This window comes from Nyctereutes procyonoides, unplaced genomic scaffold, assembly GCF_905146905.1.
Source record: "Nyctereutes procyonoides isolate TBG_1078 unplaced genomic scaffold, NYPRO_anot_genome, whole genome shotgun sequence".
In the NCBI taxonomy this organism is placed as follows: Eukaryota; Metazoa; Chordata; class Mammalia; order Carnivora; family Canidae; genus Nyctereutes; species Nyctereutes procyonoides.
In genome coordinates this window covers 29,781,369-29,798,382 of record NW_026575047.1, presented here as the reverse complement: position 1 = coordinate 29,798,382, position 17,014 = coordinate 29,781,369, and the positions used below count along the sequence as shown (strand labels likewise).

The 17,014-nt window shown below is 53.1% G+C and overlaps 1 protein-coding gene and 1 non-coding gene across 2 annotated transcripts in view; both read right to left on the bottom strand.

Annotated features, from left to right (window-relative positions):
- Positions 1-387: 387 nt before the first annotated feature.
- Positions 388-17,014, bottom strand: part of NSD2 (nuclear receptor binding SET domain protein 2) — a 63,545-nt gene continuing 46,918 nt past the window's right edge. The window contains 7 exon segments of the mRNA XM_055326052.1: positions 388-3,887; positions 4,623-4,827; positions 5,758-5,864; positions 6,044-6,185; positions 13,421-13,537; positions 14,506-14,775; positions 16,498-16,601. Of these exon segments, the coding sequence (XP_055182027.1) occupies positions 3,616-3,887; positions 4,623-4,827; positions 5,758-5,864; positions 6,044-6,185; positions 13,421-13,537; positions 14,506-14,775; positions 16,498-16,601 (1,217 nt within the window). The 3' untranslated portion in view covers positions 388-3,615.
- On the bottom strand, positions 6,289-6,413 carry LOC129510656 (small Cajal body-specific RNA 23). Its single transcript, XR_008664634.1, has one exon. It is a non-coding gene; the product is annotated as a small Cajal body-specific RNA 23 (non-coding RNA).

The window sequence follows — 17,014 nt, the reverse complement described above, 5'->3', positions numbered from 1 at the left end:
TCAGGGTGGGAGCTGGTAGGGGCAACACAACTGTTACCCCCCTACACTGACTCAGAGCCCCAGTCAGAGGCGCTTTATCAGAGAAGATGGGAGACCTGGAGCTGAGCCAAGCACCAGCCAAGATGTTGACAGGTCTCCCCCCCATCCCTTCCCCCGACAATTCCACCTTTAAAGGGGATTTGGTCATCAGATTATTTATCCAAAGGAGAACCCAGCCTACTGTTCCTGGTATGGGCTGCACTTCCCAAGGCCCCGGCAAGGCCTGAGCGGGGCAGCCATCTGAGATGGGGTATGTCGGGCTGTGCCAGATGCCACAGGAGCTAGGCAAGTGGGCAAAAGCCCCAAACTTCAAAATGTGATGCCATATAAAGTAAGTCTAGAAAAAAAGCCTTTAAAATTTTTTTAATACAAAAATACTCATATACAGTTTTCCAAACACAACGTCCCACTTTAAATGTTATTTCCCCCTGACGGGCAGTTGTCACGTCTGCAGCTCAGTCTGTGACCCCCAGAAGGAATTTCAAGTTTTTAAGTCTGTCCAGACCAGTGAGAGCACCGAGCGTTCCTAACAGGAGCCTGACCGCCTATTGTGTGAAGCTCCGACACCCAACAGTTCAGTTCGTATTTAATTTCTGACGGGGCATTTCACATCTCAACAGGGTACAGCGGACACCGGGACGCCCGGGACAGCCATTCACTCTAGTGACTAATGCCCAATACTGTGCTGCTTGGAGGATTGAGAATTTGGCAACAGTCATTTGCATTAATTTCCATCAAAACAGGCTTATCTTTAATTCCTGGAAATACGGTAGTTCTGGAAGGTGGGCAGTACACACCCTGTGTGTTTGTACGTCAAGATCAGAACTTCAGAGGTGGCAGGAGCATGGACCTGAGTGGGGGGGGGGGCAAGAGGTGGGGGGAGGTGTGGTGTCCACGCGACGTGGTTCCTGATGGAACAGGCCAGATGGAGACTCCCCATGCGCTGCAGGTGCCATACTCGGTCCCCCACAGTGGTTGCATGTCCTGACTGCAGATACCCGTGCTGGTGCCACCTCATGGGTGATGGGGAATGGTGATGCTGAGTAATCCGAAGAAGTTGGGGCAATTTTTGTTTTGTTTCTGCTTTGCATTTCATGACAAAGGACTGAAGCTGCCATTCAGAAAGACTGAATCCCCGCAAAAGAGCTCTCCAAGCTCCCCCTCAGACTCTGGGCAGAGCCCTCAGGGCTCAGCTGCCATGCTGCAGCCTCGTACTCAGATCCATAAACCAGTTTTCTAGAGATTTGCAAAGTTAGTGTTACTTGCTCATTAGGTTCAACAGTTTCTGGAAAGAGGATAACCATATTTAAAATGTTTCCAGTATTTCCTTCAGAAAGATCGTAGAATTTGAAAATATCAAAGTGACTCAAAAAAAAAATCCCAAGATTTTACTACGTCAAATACAAAAAATAAGTTAATCTGCTCCCCAAAGTGCACTGCAAGCCCAGGCTGCTGGTCTGACTGGTCCAGATGTCCCTTCGCTGGTGGTAGCGGACAGGCGAGCCCCGCGTGTGGCAGCAAGGGTGTGGGGGTGCTGCTGGGTCACCACTGAACAACCGGAGTTGTTCAGGGAAGAAGGAGCACAAATCTATGAATCAATCCAGTATTTTCTTAGGACGATGTGAGAGCAATTAGAGTTCTAAACTGAAATCCCCTCAGTCCCTGTGTCTTACCAAGCAAGTACATTTCCAGAGGTCACCTGAGCCATTGCAGGAGTCAACTGATGACCATGCTCCCGGATCTCCTGGGTCGCCAGGGGTGGCTCCCATCTCCAGGACGGTGGCAGGAAAGGGGCCAGAGGGACAGCCACAGTTGGGAACACTCTGCACCCAGTAAGTGCAGGGGGAGGTGCGTACCTGCAGGTGTCAGGGGCCTTGCACCCGAAGCAGACCTTCCCTGTGGTCAGCCTGGCAGAGACCACTGCCCCCAAGAGCTCGTATCACAGAACCACGGAGCAGTAGTGAACAGGGGTCTGGGTCCAAGGACATCCTGCAACTGTGCAAGGCAGAGACGACGGAAGAATGAACAGGAGACCTCAGGAGCAGTTTTCAAGAGGGGCTGGGTATACATCTCTGTGGGATACATGTCCTCCTTAAGAAAGGGCCAGAAAAAAGCATCTGCTGCTGAGGATTCCCTTCCCTCCCATTGTGAGCATGGAGACTGCAGGCCCCACAGAATGCACACAGGTGCCTGGCAGGACCCCCGCCCTTGCCGCGCTCCGGTCGCCCCATGGTCAAGGTCAAGAGGAACTTCAAGAAGAGAAGACAACTTCATATTCCCAGAAGCTTCTCACTTTGTGGGAATAAATAAGAGTTAGTGGGCATCTCAGGGAAACTCCAGGACGGGCGCCACCCACTGGTGTGCGTGCAGGTGGTGCTGGGCAGGCCTGGAGCCCCGGCACGCGCTTCTCCGTGGTGTCCCAGCCGAACATGTTCTCCATGAACGGACCCACAAGCGTGACAGAACGTCAGTAACTGGATGGAAGAGTTCTAAACTCTGGGCCTCTCCTCAGACCCCTAAAGAACATTTCTCAGAAATGCCCTGGGCCCCAGGGTGGGGAGTACCCAGCACAAGCTGTGCCCCAGGGCAGAACACAGCCCCCAAAGGGCCTCACCCCCACCGAGCACCACTCCTTTCTCAGGGACAACTTGGGGCCGCATCAGTAAATACACATTTCAGTCGGTGGTAATTTGTGAAACAAGTTTAGCAAAAATATATTGAGAATAAAAGCCAGAAACTGGTAAAAGCCAAATGAAAAAAATATACAAAGTCTTCCCCAAATGTTGGTAAGGACCTAGTGCGTTCAGGAGACAGGCCCAGGTGAGATGTGCCAGACCCGGCCTGGTCGGGAGAGACTATGCTCGCGACCCCACACGTGGGACGTGACGCGATGGCGCCGCTCAGTCCAGATCCATGACAGAACAAACTACGGGGGAATCTTACAACAACACTATCACTATCACCGCTCCTGGGGCCGGCTTCTCACCAGGATGGAAAAGAAGCATTTTGAGGAAAAATTTCACATTAGTACAAAAAAAAAAAAAAAATCATACAGCTGTTTCATATGAGCAAAATAATGATCAAAATCATGGTTTCCAGGGAATCCAGGGTCTGAGCCCTTGCCCAGGCCAGGCCCCATCCTGGTCTCTCCTGAGTGATGAAGACAGGTAAGCAGGCCGAGTAACATTGTGAAGATTAAAGAGATAATAGTGATCCTTTAGAAAAATACTACTCTACATTTCGGGTGAGATAAAAACATTTCATATGCCAATTAATTTTCAATTATAACTTTAACCTACAAAAATAGAGTGGGAGGGGACCTTGACATTCTCAGAAATTCAAGTGTAGCTGTAATGCTGTGGAGTAAGGCTTGTTTGTCCAGGAACCTTCTGAACCTTGTGGCTCAGATGGGTCGTCAGTGCAGACGCAGCGGGCGCTGCTGAGGATGGCTCAGTGGTGGACGGCGCTCCCCCCCAGGAGGCCTAGGCGGCTGGCATAGCGGCTTCGAGCTGGGTCCTCGGGCCAGTCCCCTCTGTGGCCCTTTACCCCTGGATCTGGCCAAGCCGCTGCCTGGCGCTATTTGCCTTCCGTGACTCTCCTCCAGCACCTCCTTTTCTTCCTCTTCCCCTTGGACTTCATGGGTTCCGGGAAGGGTTTCTCAGTCTTGGTGCTTCGAGCCGACTCTGCCCCCAAGTCATGCTCGTAGCAGTACGACCGCCCATCCTGGGTGGAGCTGAAGGCTGTCCCATCCTGGTGTTCCTTGCAAAATGAATTAGGGCAAAAGTGGCAAAATGAAGTGGAAGGCTTGCCACACACGTCACAGTGATGCCAAGGACATTCCCACTTCCCTGCAACAAAACAAATTAGCAGAAATGACGAAAACTGTAACTACTTTTAACATCTTCGCGGTTGAGAACCTATTTTAAAACTGTCCAGCGAGATGGACACAAATTAAGACAAGGCATTGCTGCCTATTGAGCTGCAAAAACATGAAGAGGAGGGAGGACGGGCACTCAGAGGCCTGGTGGGTGGGCCTGGCAGAGGGCACCTGCATCCCAAGTCCCCGGCCTCCACCCCGTGCAGGATGAGGTGGCTCTCTGGGTGGCCAGCAGATGCTGGCTTCTCTTCTGTGACCTCGCTGTGGCCTGGACCCAGGGTCTACTGGCCTTAACTGTAGAGGTCATGTTCACGCCTCCTGCAAACAGGTTTCTCTCCTGTTTGTCTATGAAATTGTGCTTTGTCATCTGCACGTAATTATTTTTCTCTTACACTCAAACATGTTAGACCTTTTCTTTTACAGCTTTTCGACTGCTCTGGGCAAAGGTCTATTTTTCCTCTCAGACCACAGGGGATGGTATCTCTGGCACCCGTAATCTTCCTGAACCGAGGCTGGAAGCACCAGGCAGACCCCGCTGCCTGTCCCCTCCTCCCTCGCCACTGGCCCTGACATGGCCTCCACTTGTGGGGTTGCCTCCCCGGCCCCATGACTGTCAATGCCGTGGGCCTCCCCAGGCTGAGAGAGGGAGAGGAGAGCCTGGGATGGGGACCCCCCCCCAAGGCCGCCAGGGGGCCCGCTCACCCACCGAAGGGCCGCTTGCCCAGGCCCAGGCACGACAGGTGGTAGGCCTTGGTGCAGGACTTGCGGTCACACAGCACCAGCTGGCCGCCGTCCCCACAGCGGAAACACTCATCCTCAGACTCCTTCTTTCCTTCACCCCTGGTTCTCCGCCTGCGGGTTCTCTTCTTGGTCTTCTTGCCCTTTTCATCTGAAGACAGGGATGCTGAGGTCTAGACGGAAGAAGCAGAGGCAGGCTGCTGCAGGGAGCCACGTGGATGGGCAGTAATAAACTCCAAGGAGCCAAAGCAGAAGTGCAGGGGCGGCGAGGGGTGGGGCAGGGGACAGGGCACAGGGCCAGGGCCAGCCGCCTTGCTACATGGAAGACAGGCAGGCCCAGAAAGTGAAGCCCACTCTGCTGAAAGCCTCCTGCAGCGGCAGCTCATCTTGGCCAGCGGGTCCACACCCCCAGGTCGGCTGACGGGATGCACAGGCCACAGAGTGGCTCCGGCCCCCACTCGGGGGGACATCCTTGGTCCTCCTAGGAAGGATTCTGTCATGAATGGGAGAAAACTCTTCTCTGGTGGAAGCAACAGATCCAACACAGACACTCCCTCTCGGGCCACAGCCTGTGATCTGCGGCGCCCCAGGGCCCATGCTGCACACGGCACGGGGAGGCAGGGAGACTGTCCCACATTCATGGGACATAACCTTCCCAGAATCTCAGAATGGGACCTGACTCATTGTTAAGTCAGGAGAAGCCACCCTGGGGCAGGGGGCCCTGAATCCCACATGCCTGGGGTCCTTAGAAGGGGAAGACACAGAAGCAGGAAATGGACCCATGAAGATCACGACAGAGAGGACAGTGCTGACGGGCTGAAGGACACCACGGACTGCCGGAAGCCAGCAGGGGCTGGAAGAGCTTGGGAGGGAGTGCAGCCTAGACCACACCCTAGTTCTGGGTTTCCGGCCTCAAGAAGTTCTGCTCACGGTTCAGCCTGTGGCACTCTGACAGGGGACTCTGGCCTCCCTGCCACCCGCAAGGTAGCCACCCGCAAGGTAGCCACCCTTGCCCACGCTACCTACCACAGTGACAAGTCAACTTGGGGGACGTTGCTTATCACCACTGCTGGTGTCAGCAGGGAGGATGGAGTACGACTTACCTTTGGTCGGTCCCCAAGGAACCCGCTGCAGTTGGAGGCACCACACCGACAGACCGTCTTCTCGTTCCCCAGACAGTCCAGGTTGTAGTTAAAGGTCAGCTCCGTCCCTGGGTTATGAAAGACACATGCACGAGACATACCAACCATCTTCCAGGGGTGAGATCGCCACCCATAGAACACGCGTCCCTCCTTCACTGCCCAGTCCCGGCTCCCCTCTGCCAGCCCGGCCTCCCAGAGCCTCCATGACCGCCACACCTGCCCGCGCCTGCCCCTGCACATGTCGTACCTGCAGGAATGTCACACACAGCAAACAGGCCCACACGAGTGTCACCGTTCACTGTCCATTTAAGGGTCTCACAGTTGGGCTGGCAGCTATGGTTCATAAAGCGGGAATAGTTTCCTTTGGGGCCCGCATCGATGATCCGGTCCTGTAAGGCACAACTCTGGTTTTAAGCCACATTTACACATGTGGCAGCACCAAGTATCGTGTCCTTATAAAAAGGATTTTCCCCATCAGACCCATTGGTCGAGTGTTGTGCTGGAAACCGTGGTCTCCCATGTCCACTAGGGTGGAACACCCCCAAACCAGCTCTGTTTCTCTCCCTCGCGGGGGGTAGGTCAGGACCACATGGAGAGGACCAGGCCCCAGCGAGTGTGGGTGAGGAGGACAGCCATCTGGCACAGGCCAATGCCACCCGACAGATGACAGGCAGGGGAGCCCAGAGATCAACATGGATGGCCAGTGGGAGTGCACGGTAATGGACAAGGAACAAAAACAAAGCAGCCCCTAAAACTCAAAGCCAGACGAGCCTCCGGGAAGGCATCCACATCCCTACAGAGATAACAAGGCGCAAACTCCCAACGATGCCATTCGACCTTAAACTGAGAAGGATCGTCCACCGTCAGTCATCAGCCGACACACAGGGGCTGTCCCAGGGCAACAGGGACAGTGTCAAGAAAGTGACCCGACAGAGGCACAGACATACAAACCCACCTGACGTCCAGCCACGGGGAGAGTGGGGGGAGAGTCAGTGGGTGGACCCCACAACCACGGGGAGCAGTAGAGGTAAGAAACATGCCAGCAGGCAGGATGGCACTTGAAATCAGGCACAGAAAAGATGAGAGTCGCGAGTTTGTGCAAACACACAAGCTACTGTGTCTCTTCTGCGGCCTCAGGAGCAGATGCCCAGCGACGATGCCCCCCAGGGTCCCGCTGGCTTGTAGACATCCTGCTTCATTTCACCCACACTGCTGTTCCTTTACAGAGAACCGGTAGCAGAACAGGCCTGCCCCTCAGCACACCTTGCCCACCCAGTAAGAGCCCCACTGACCACCGCGTCATGTTTCTCATGATCATCCCAGGGGCACTATCTGCCCCCTCATGCACCAGTGCCTGTTCCCACACACACTTTCCAGAACACACCCTGCGAGGCAAGCCAGCAGCAGGGCAGCCCCGGTCCCTAGGCATGTGTGCATCTGCCTTGGGGATGGCCCAGCTCTTCTTTGTACGTATGTATTCTGGGTACCTGAGCCTCGGTGACTATGTGTCAAGATCTTTCTTACAAACACTGATTTTCAATTTTATAGAATCTTCTCTCAGAGCCTCCCGTGTTACATGGCTCTTATTTTTTATATACTCAGGGCTTCTTGCTAGCCTGATCCAGCCCCCCCCCCCCCACATACTCCAACATGCTGTAACTCCCAACTGCTCTACTTTGGTGAATGCAGGCAAGGGGACACCCTTCGCCTGCCACCCTGCCACATGCCAGGGATGGTGCCACCCTATTCATGGGAAGGCCAATAGTGAGCCCCTGACAGCTGGCAGGATGCAGCCGCCCTGCATCGCTGCTAACACACCCCCGTTAGTCTTGCAGATGTAGCCCTCTGCGTGAACTTTGGAGCGCAAATCTGCATGTTCTCAGTATTTGTGGGTGTGGGGGCACCAGACCCCAGTGCGCATGACCTCCCTGTGCCACCCCCAAAAGCAGCAGCAGCAGCAGCAAGCGTCTCATGTACCTCCTGAGCCTCACTTGGGCCTTCTCATAGCCTTCATCAAACAGGGAGGAAGGCCTTCTCTTCTGTCCCCTAATCATCTCGTCAGAAGCACGTCTTCATTTCCTCGAGGGATCCTTCGCACTCGCTAAGCCACTAACTGTTGGTGGGTCTTCCTCTCCTTGGTCTTGGACTGAGCCACAGGGCACCTCTTAGGTGTGCCGCGCAGATGGCACCTGCCTCATCATGGGCATGCCCGGTCCTGCTCTACTGCGCGGGGGAGGGGGGGATCCAGCTGTGGGGGGGGGGGTTCTGAAAAGTTCAGGCCACCACCTGTGTGTCTGGACACAGTGACTTGCTCACAAGCTCCACAGTCTGCTCAATTCTGAGGGTCTGATTTGACTTCACTTCCATCCTCACTGGCTGTGCTGCTCTTCCAGAGCACGCGTGTCTGCCCAGGACACAGGCCCTCGGGGCTCCCCTGGCCTCCTGGGATGCAGCAGGGTGGGGTCCACCCTCACTCAATGAGAACCTCCCCTGGTGCCTCTGCCCACAGTTCTACATTCAGCCTCTGAGTCTTCCGGTTACTTATGGAGAGCAGGGAATCACGCATTGCAACACAGAATGGTACGCTGGGCACAGTTCTCACCGGTCAGTCCATTCTAATGATGGAGTTTCATTTTCATTTTCTTGTCATGTTGAGAACTTTGTGTTTCACCTCCTCCTGGCCACCCTCATAAACACTTTGGCATGCATGCATTTATTTATTTATTCATGATAGACACAGAGAGAGAGAGGCAGAAACACAGGCAGAAGGAGAAGCAGGCTCCATGCAGGGAGCCTGATGTGGGACTCGATCCTCGGACTCCAGGATCACGCCTGAGCCGAAGACAGGCGCTAAACGGCTGAGCCACCCAGGGATCCCCAACACCCTGGCATTTAGATCGCCCCCATTCCCGCAGCACCCACAGGCCCACCGCTATAGCCAATGGGAGAAGAGCTGGTTCCCCATCCCTCGTCCCAGCATCAGTGCCATCCCCTTACTGCTCACCCACCTTCACTCCTAGACAAGCTTTGACCAGCATCACTGGACTCATCAGTTCTGACCCTCAGCCATCAGAGGTGCCCTTGGCCGCCCTTCCCTAGCCCGTCTTTGCTCCTGTCGGGAATGACCTCCCAAGATCGCTCTGCCATTTGTCCCCACCCCATCCTGTGGCCAGAGCTTTACCTGGGCCAGCAGCTGGAGCTCGTCCTCCGCAGTCTCCTCAGGAGGGCCAGCTCCCAGCTGTCTTGCACGAGCCTCTCACCCCACAGCCGTCATACCTGACACCCACTCAGCTCACTGCAGTGTCTCTGTTTTCCTCTGTCCTGAAAAGCGTGCTGCTGCTAACCCTCTGTGCTGCAGCCTTGTTCTCTCCCCTCATGAGCAATCTAACGTTTAGGTTGGGCTAGCAAAGGATCCTGTCACGCCTGTAATTTTAACCTAATATTTACTATGTTGGCCATTCTGGATGATTTCCCTGAAAAACGAGGTCATTGTCTTTCTTAACATCAGTGGGGGGCAGGCTTGTCTCCGGGCTGCAGCCACGGAGAAGACTCTCTCCGGCCTGCTCCGCATACCATCTTTCCTTGTCCTTCCTCCTCAATCCTCATGTCTGTCCTGTGTCTGCGGCTCTGCTTCCTATTCTTCCAGGTGCTCCTCGCAGCAGACGCTCTGCCCAGCAGACACCTGCATCTCCTTCTGTCCCATCCCAAGCCCTCCAAGTCCCTGACTTGGCTCTGCCCACTGTCCTGTCTGGCCACCTCCAGCTCCTCACCCTTCACGATCCATGCTGAACGCCGGGTAGAACTTCAATCTGCTTTGTGGCGACACTGCCCTGACAGCCCTGCTGCTCCCTCTGTCTCTCTCTCCCCGCTTGGAGTGCACTGAGGGGTCCACAGCAGCCAGCAGCTGGACTTGCAGAGGGCAGGCTGCCTGGTCTCCTGGCCACCACCTGCCTCAGGTCTCCTTCTCTGTTGCCAGCCTGAGGGGCGTCCCTAGACCTATCACCTAGGAGCCCCCATGCCTCCCGTCCCCACCGTTCCCCTTAGAAACTCAGTCCTGCTGGTGGCAGGCACCGCTCCTGGGCAGGTTCTTTCTCTGCTTTCTTGACAGAGGCCATTTTAGACTGATGGGTCTGTCTGTCCTAAGGTCCAATGAAGATGTACTATGTACACGTGTTGTTGCTGCTTTGGAAGTGAATGGCCACCCTCTCCTACCAAAATCTTATGTGTAGATTTTTTATTTTAATTTGTGTAGATTTATGTTGCTGCACCGCAGATCTTGTCTTGTGTTTTTTTTCTTCATGAATACTCTGAAGATCTCTCCAAGGATACACATGGAGCTCATGCCCAGTGCTGCGTCCCCAGGGCCCCTGCTACAGTGTGCAGGCCTGGGGGTTCATGTTTGCCACCACACAGGGGCTCCCTGTAGCCCTTCCATGATGCTTTTCAAAGTCTACCTTACTTGGCATTAACGTATCAAGAGCAGCCTTCTCTGGACTAGCCCTTGCCATGTTTCTTATTTCCTAGTACTCTTAAAACCTTGTAGTTTAAAAAAGAAAAACAAAACACCCTTGTGGTTATTTTTTTCAAAAAAAATTTTTTAAAGATCTTATTTGAGTGGGAGCACGTGCACACATTGGCATGGGGAGGGGGGAGAGAGCAAGGAGAGCCTCCAGCAGATGCCCAGCTGAGTATGGAGCCCGATGGGGGGCTGGATCTCATGACCCCGAGATCGTGGCCTGAACAGAAATCAAGAGCCAAATGCCTAACTGGCTGCATGACCCTGGGACTGCTGCTCCCTGAAACGTGCTCTTCTCTCTTGGGCTTTCTTTTTTTTTTTTTTAATTTTTTATTTATTTATGATAGTCACACAGAGAGAGAGAGAGAGGCAGAGACATAGGCAGAGGGAGAAGCAGGCTCCATGCACCAGGAGCCCGATGTGGGACTCGATCCCGGGTCTCCAGGATCACGCCCTGGGCCAAAGGCAGGCGCTAAACCGCTGCGCCACCCAGGGATCCCTCTCTTGGGCTTTCAATCTTTGTTATCTTTGATACCTCACAAGTTTGGGGTTTTTTAAATAATGTATCTAGGTATAGATTTATTTGTATTCATTCTGTTCAAAACTTGGATTTCATCAGATTCTAGAAAATCCTATTTCATATGTCCTTCTGCCCATTACCCAGTCTTTGCTTCTGGAGCATACACTGAACATCCATCCCTAACTTCCACGTCCCCTGGCCACTATTACCAAGTTTTCACCTTTTCTTCCTCCCGTGCCATGGTCCACAGTGTCCCCTGCAGCTGCCTAGCACCTCCTCAGCCACCTTCTGGGTTTATTTCCACAGTTACCCGTCCAGCTCTCAGTGTGAGTGGTTCCTGTTCACATCCTGCTCCTCTCAGGATCCCCACGTCTCTGGTAATGGCTTCTACCACTTCTGGCACACTTACTTCCTTTCCTATGTAAGTTCTACTACTTCTGGTTCTCACCAAAAGCTGACTTTCTGAAGGTTCTCCTTAGGGAGACCCTGCTCCTGTGTGCTTTGTGAACACTGAGGTCAGGCTTCTCTGTGTTGTTTTTATAGCAAGGAAACAAGGTATGAACATTCACATGTCCCTCATGGGTCACAGGCTTTATCCCTGCTTTGGTCAGGTGCCCTCAGTGAATTACCATTTTAGGGACTGATTTGTGTGTTAAATGGTCAATTTGGCATTTCTTACAACACGCAAGTAGTTTAAATTTAGAATCCAAAACATGGTAAGACACAGGCCTAGAGGTTTAGTTTCTAATAAAATGACCTCCCTTTTGACCAAAGGGAAGGAGACAGCAAAGGGAAGCACACATCTGCTGCCCTCTGGGATGACAGCCACCGGGGGGTCCACCTGGGCACCATGGCCCCAGGCTTGGCAGTGGTCCCCACACAAAGGCTCCTCCCTGGGAGCTGCACGTGCTGACTCCTGCCTCCATAGATGTAGCCCCAGCAGGGCAGAGCACTCTGCCCCTCACCTGCCATCCTACACGGTGTTGTGAGAGTTTCAAGGAGGCTGGACAGACAGTTCTCCTTCATCAACGGCTGGTTTCTCCTGGTTTTCTGTTCATTTCATGCTACGGATTCCCACATACCAGCCTTGGGGTCTGCCAGGGCCGCCTCCTACAGAAGCCTATGTGGACAGAGCTCCAGAGGCCCTGTGCTCCCAACAAGGTCAACGGAGGGAAAGTGGCCTCCCCTCTAGTCCAGGACCCTCGCCTTTCTTTCTTTTTAAGATTTTATTTATTTATTCATGAAAGACACACAGAAAGAGGCAGAGACACAGGCAGAGAGAGAAGCAGGCTCCATGCAGGGATCCCGATGCAGGACTTGATCCCGGGACCCCAGGATCACGCCCTAGGCCTAAGGCAAGTGCCAAACCCCGATCCTCGCTTTCTAACCAATTCTTTTATTTTAAATGGAATACTATGACCACAAACGACAGTACACCCTTTAGATACACGACTATTAATACCTTCACGTTTGCCCTGTCATCTGTTACACAGATGTGCGTGTGCTCAGACATTTGTGTGCACAGCACACACACACACTCCTTCCTTCTGCCAGTTACCAGCCTCAGATGCTTGAACCCTAAACGTGTCCGCACTTTCTCTTCACAAGGAGCAACCTATATAGGCATTCACCATCAGGCCCTGAGAAACAACATCAGGAGCAGCTGTGTGTCCATGGCAGGAATGTCCTCACCATTCTGGCCAGCTTCCCAGCTGAAGCACACAGTGGCCCTGATGCCTCCTTAGTCTCCTTGGTCTCATGACTGGTCAAGTTGCAACCAATGAGGCCAGTGCTCCTGGGGACACAGCCTCCCTGGGGACAAAACTGTGAGGTCTCTAGGACTGTCCTACTCTGAACAACAGGCAGCTCTCCAGAGCTCATCACATCACCTGTCTTCCACGAATTATTCAGATCGTTTGGCAGGTGACCATTTTCTATCTTGTTTTCAAGGATTCTTAAAACCAGCCATCTTCCTGCTAGATTTTGAGATTGTGGGCAAGCAGCAGCAGAAACATGCATTGCATCTGCCCTCCCCTCAAGAAGCATTCAGGAGCCAAGGAGGCTGCCCCTGGGGTCAGAGCAGTCCTCTGCATAGGTGCCATGGAAAGGGCCCACCCCCATCAGGCACCAGCCACCAACTGTAATGGGCCCGCATGCACGTTCTCCCAATCCCCTCCACTTGTAAACAAGCCATCTTATCCACCCTCCCTCTAGCAAACCTGTGTTCTGGGCTGTTTACACATCTGGGCTTCAGACAAGCAGGAACCACCAGGAAGCCCCGCCAGGTAACTAAAACCTGTGTAACTCTCCTAATCTGTGCTTTTCACCCACTGGCCCTTAGTCAGACTATTTAGCACACTCTTCACACACATGTGGGACACCTGAAGCTCCCAGGATGCTCTCTTGCAGACAACCAGCCCTGGCCTCCAGGCAGCTGCCAGAAGACACTATACTTTAGAAAACAATTTACAAACATTTGGAAAAAAGCAACATGTGGACAAAACGTTATCCCCACAAGACAAGGCCCGCTGTTCTGGGTAAAGCCTAGGGGTCCTGCAAACATAGCCGGTGAAGATTCTCAGCACTACCTTGTCTATGGTGAGCATATAGAAGTGAGTGATGTCGTTCTCATGGGCATATTTGATTCTCGCCATGCACTCTTCCTCGTCAATCAGCTCTCCAACATACTCGTTCACAAATTCTCCCTGGAAACCAGAAGACCATGATGAGGACAAGGAACAGACTAGCCAGCTCTCCGTTCCAGTACTCAGGAGCCCACACTCAAAGCAATCAGAGCCAGGTGCCCCCCTGCACCATCACTGCCAGGGGCGGGTCTTTCAAAGGCCCAGTTACTTCTGAATGAGCTCATATGACTCTGGACAAAATCCCAGGTGCCAAGAAAGAGCTTATCCAAGTGTCCTTCCCAAAGCAGCAACACCCTAACTCTTGCTTCCTGCAGTAAACTGCCTCAGGGAACGCCATAGTGAGACCTCAAGCTTCAGGAGGACTTGCCACTGCAGCGCCTCCTCTTTCCTAGCAGAGTCCACACAAAAGTCCTGCCAAGGCAAGCAGGGGGTTTGTATATTTCAGAGTAGTCTCTGTTGCCCAGGACCAGGCCTATGCCAGATCTAGGGTCTGAGGCCACTGCCCTGAGGCCATGGGCTGGCCTGGCAAGACAGGGGCACAACAAGCAATTCCAGTTGTTCCCTACTTAATGGATGTCCCTGGTTGCTCAGTCTGAGGACAGAGCAGGTGGGCTTACACAGCCTCTAGCATTACCTGACGACCTGGCCCTGCCTTGCCCCAGGCAGAATGGCCTCCTCCTACCCACTTGTGACCCCAAGTGTCCCGTCCACTTATCCAGGGAAGGGCTCCTTCAGTTTTTCATGTCCTAAAGTAACCACCAAAATGCCAACTGCAGGTATGTTGTAAGGGGATTTATGAGTTTTACTTTGATAGACAGCTTTCTTTTTTTTGATAGACAGCTTTCAAGTAACATTTTATAATATTTCATTTTACATTTCATTTCATAATATTCAATTACAATAACTCAAAAAACTTTTTTTAAAAAAATATTCTTTCATGAGTACAGAAGCACAATAGGCAAATCCAAGTTTAACCCATCACATGAACCATAATTTCTTACAAGCAAGGGACAGGGCACAACACACACCTTTCTGATGTCCCGCTTGGCCACCAGGCCCCAACCTTTGCCATCTGTCTTGATGATCTTGGTCTCGGGGTATTGGCGCTTGGTGAAACATTGGTTCTGGCAGTACTCGCCTGCAGGACACACCTGCGGGTGGCACTCAAACATCAGCATCCTGTTCAAACACTCCGAATCAAAGCCACATGGATTCTCATCTGTGGGCTTACAGTTGCACTTTGGGATTTCAGAAATATCAGCTGTATAGATCTGGACTTTCCCATAAGGCTTATTCACCTGCAAGGGAGAAAGTTGGCATCTTATCAGGGGGTACATCAAACAGAATAAGTATCTGAGGCCCTGTCCCCACTGGCCCCGCCTCCTGATGGTCTTTGAGCTTCAGAGGCCCATCAGGGATGGCAGGGGGCACATTCCACAGGTGCACCTGCAGCAAAGGCCAGCCTCTGACTTGGGAGCTCTAGAAGGTAAGCTGTTATACAGCCCTCATCCCACCCCTATTCCATGCTCCTCATTTACAAGACAGAAGACCCTTCTCAAGCCAGGCTGCTGTAAGACAGAAACCCAAGCAAGCATTGAGCACAATGCAGAGTGCCTGGACCCTAGGGGCTATAGGAAGGTGACCAGGGAGGTGGCTGTGAGCACAAGGACACAGTCTCTGCCCTTGAAACTCACTGTTTGTAAGGATGAGATGAGAGCATCCCAACAAAAAAGCCACAGAGAGAAGAGAAGAGAAGAGAAACTGAAGCAGAAACTAGTAATTCAAGAGGAAATGTGCCCTGCTGCAGGGTGACAGGCAGTACAACACCAAAGAGCAAGGCGAAAATATGACTTAAGGATCTAAAGGTGGCATCCCTGGGTGGTGCAGCGGTTTAGCGCCTGCATTTGGCCCAGGGCGTGATCCTGGAGACCCGGGATCGAATCCTGCGTCGGGCTCCCTGCATGGAGCCTGCTTCTCCCTCCTCCTGTGTCTCTGCCTCTCTCTCTCTTTCTCTGTGACTATCATGAATAAATAAATAAAATCTTAAAAAAAAAAAAAGGATCTAAAGGTCCTACAGGGCAGCTGAGGGCTCAGTCTGTTGGACACTCAACTCTTGATTTTGGCTCAGGTCACGGTCTCGGGCGCTACACGAGCCTCTCCTCCTCCCTCTGCCCTTACCCCTACTCACACGTGCACACACGCTCTCTCCCTCAGAGAAGTAAATCAATCTTAAAAAAGAAAAAAAAAAAAAAACTACAAGTCCCAAGCTTTGACCCAGTAGCTCTGTTTCTGTTAATTCACCAGAGAAAATGCTAAGCAGAGATCACTACAGAGAGTGCTTCCTTTACACAACAGGGCCTGCAGCCCAGATCTTAGGAGCAGAGACACAGCCCCCTAGCAGCCAGCAGGCAGACACACATGTCAGGAGGCAACATGATTGGTGCCATGTGCAGTGCTGGGAGGAGCACCCCTCATCTCCCAGAGCCAGACCCTGGCTACACCTGTTCCCAGAGGGTGGGGACATGTGTGCCTGGGCTCCCGGCAGACAGCACAGAGGCCACGTTCATCCTTCCTGGGTGGATACACCCTCTGAGTTGGGAAGACCATGTTGTCTCCAGGGCTCCAGCTGTCCAAGCCACCTCTCGGTGGAACACCAGCCCTGGGCTGACCACCTGTCATCCAAGCTCGTCCCCAGCACATGGTGACGGTGTGGTCCAGGAGGATGGCCTGCCCTCAGCCCCTCTGGCTCCAGGCAGCCTGGCCAGGATGGTTCTTCTAGCCCCTCGCTGGCTATCAGGTTGGGCCTCACGAAAGCAAAAGTGAAACTCCACACACAAAAGCCACCCCCCGCCCAGCCATGCACCCAGTCACCCTCCCGTAAAAGGACACATGTACGGCAGTAGCAGCACCTGCTCTCAGCCTGTGACTCCTCAGGCAGCTGTCTAGGCCAGGGCCCCAAAACTGACGCCAAGAACCACCCACAGTCCCCTTTTGTGATACCTAAGCTATCTGCACATCACCTTGATATGCTTGTACGGCGGGGGCTTGCGCTCATTCTCCTGCGTTTCTCTGGCTTCCCTTTGAAGTTTGATTTCACGAAATCGAGCTTCAGCTTCCTGCAGTGCTAAAAAGTCAATAGGATGTGAGTGTGAGTAAGTGGTTTTGGTAAATTCAAGCTCTGCGTCTCAGTGGCTGACCGCGGACCTCCACCTCACTGCTATGTGTGATATCCAGTGTCCACGGATTAGGGGGTTATGAGAGACCATGCAGCACACTCGCTGTCTGGGGAATGGTGCTCGGAGCACGCCCAGCTGGAAAGCCCTGGGCAGTGCTGTGTTGGCACCACCTGGCCACGAGGCAGGCCCCAGGACAGGTTTCTCTGGATGAATGGTGCTATAGCTCCCCACCCTCCACTGGGATCTGATGCACAGAATCGGGCATCAGTCCTGGGAACATACTGTCTTAAGATAGAAAATGAACATGGAATTTTGCTCCTCTCAGGGAGCACATGGGCCCTGCAGAGTGAGTACTAGGCTC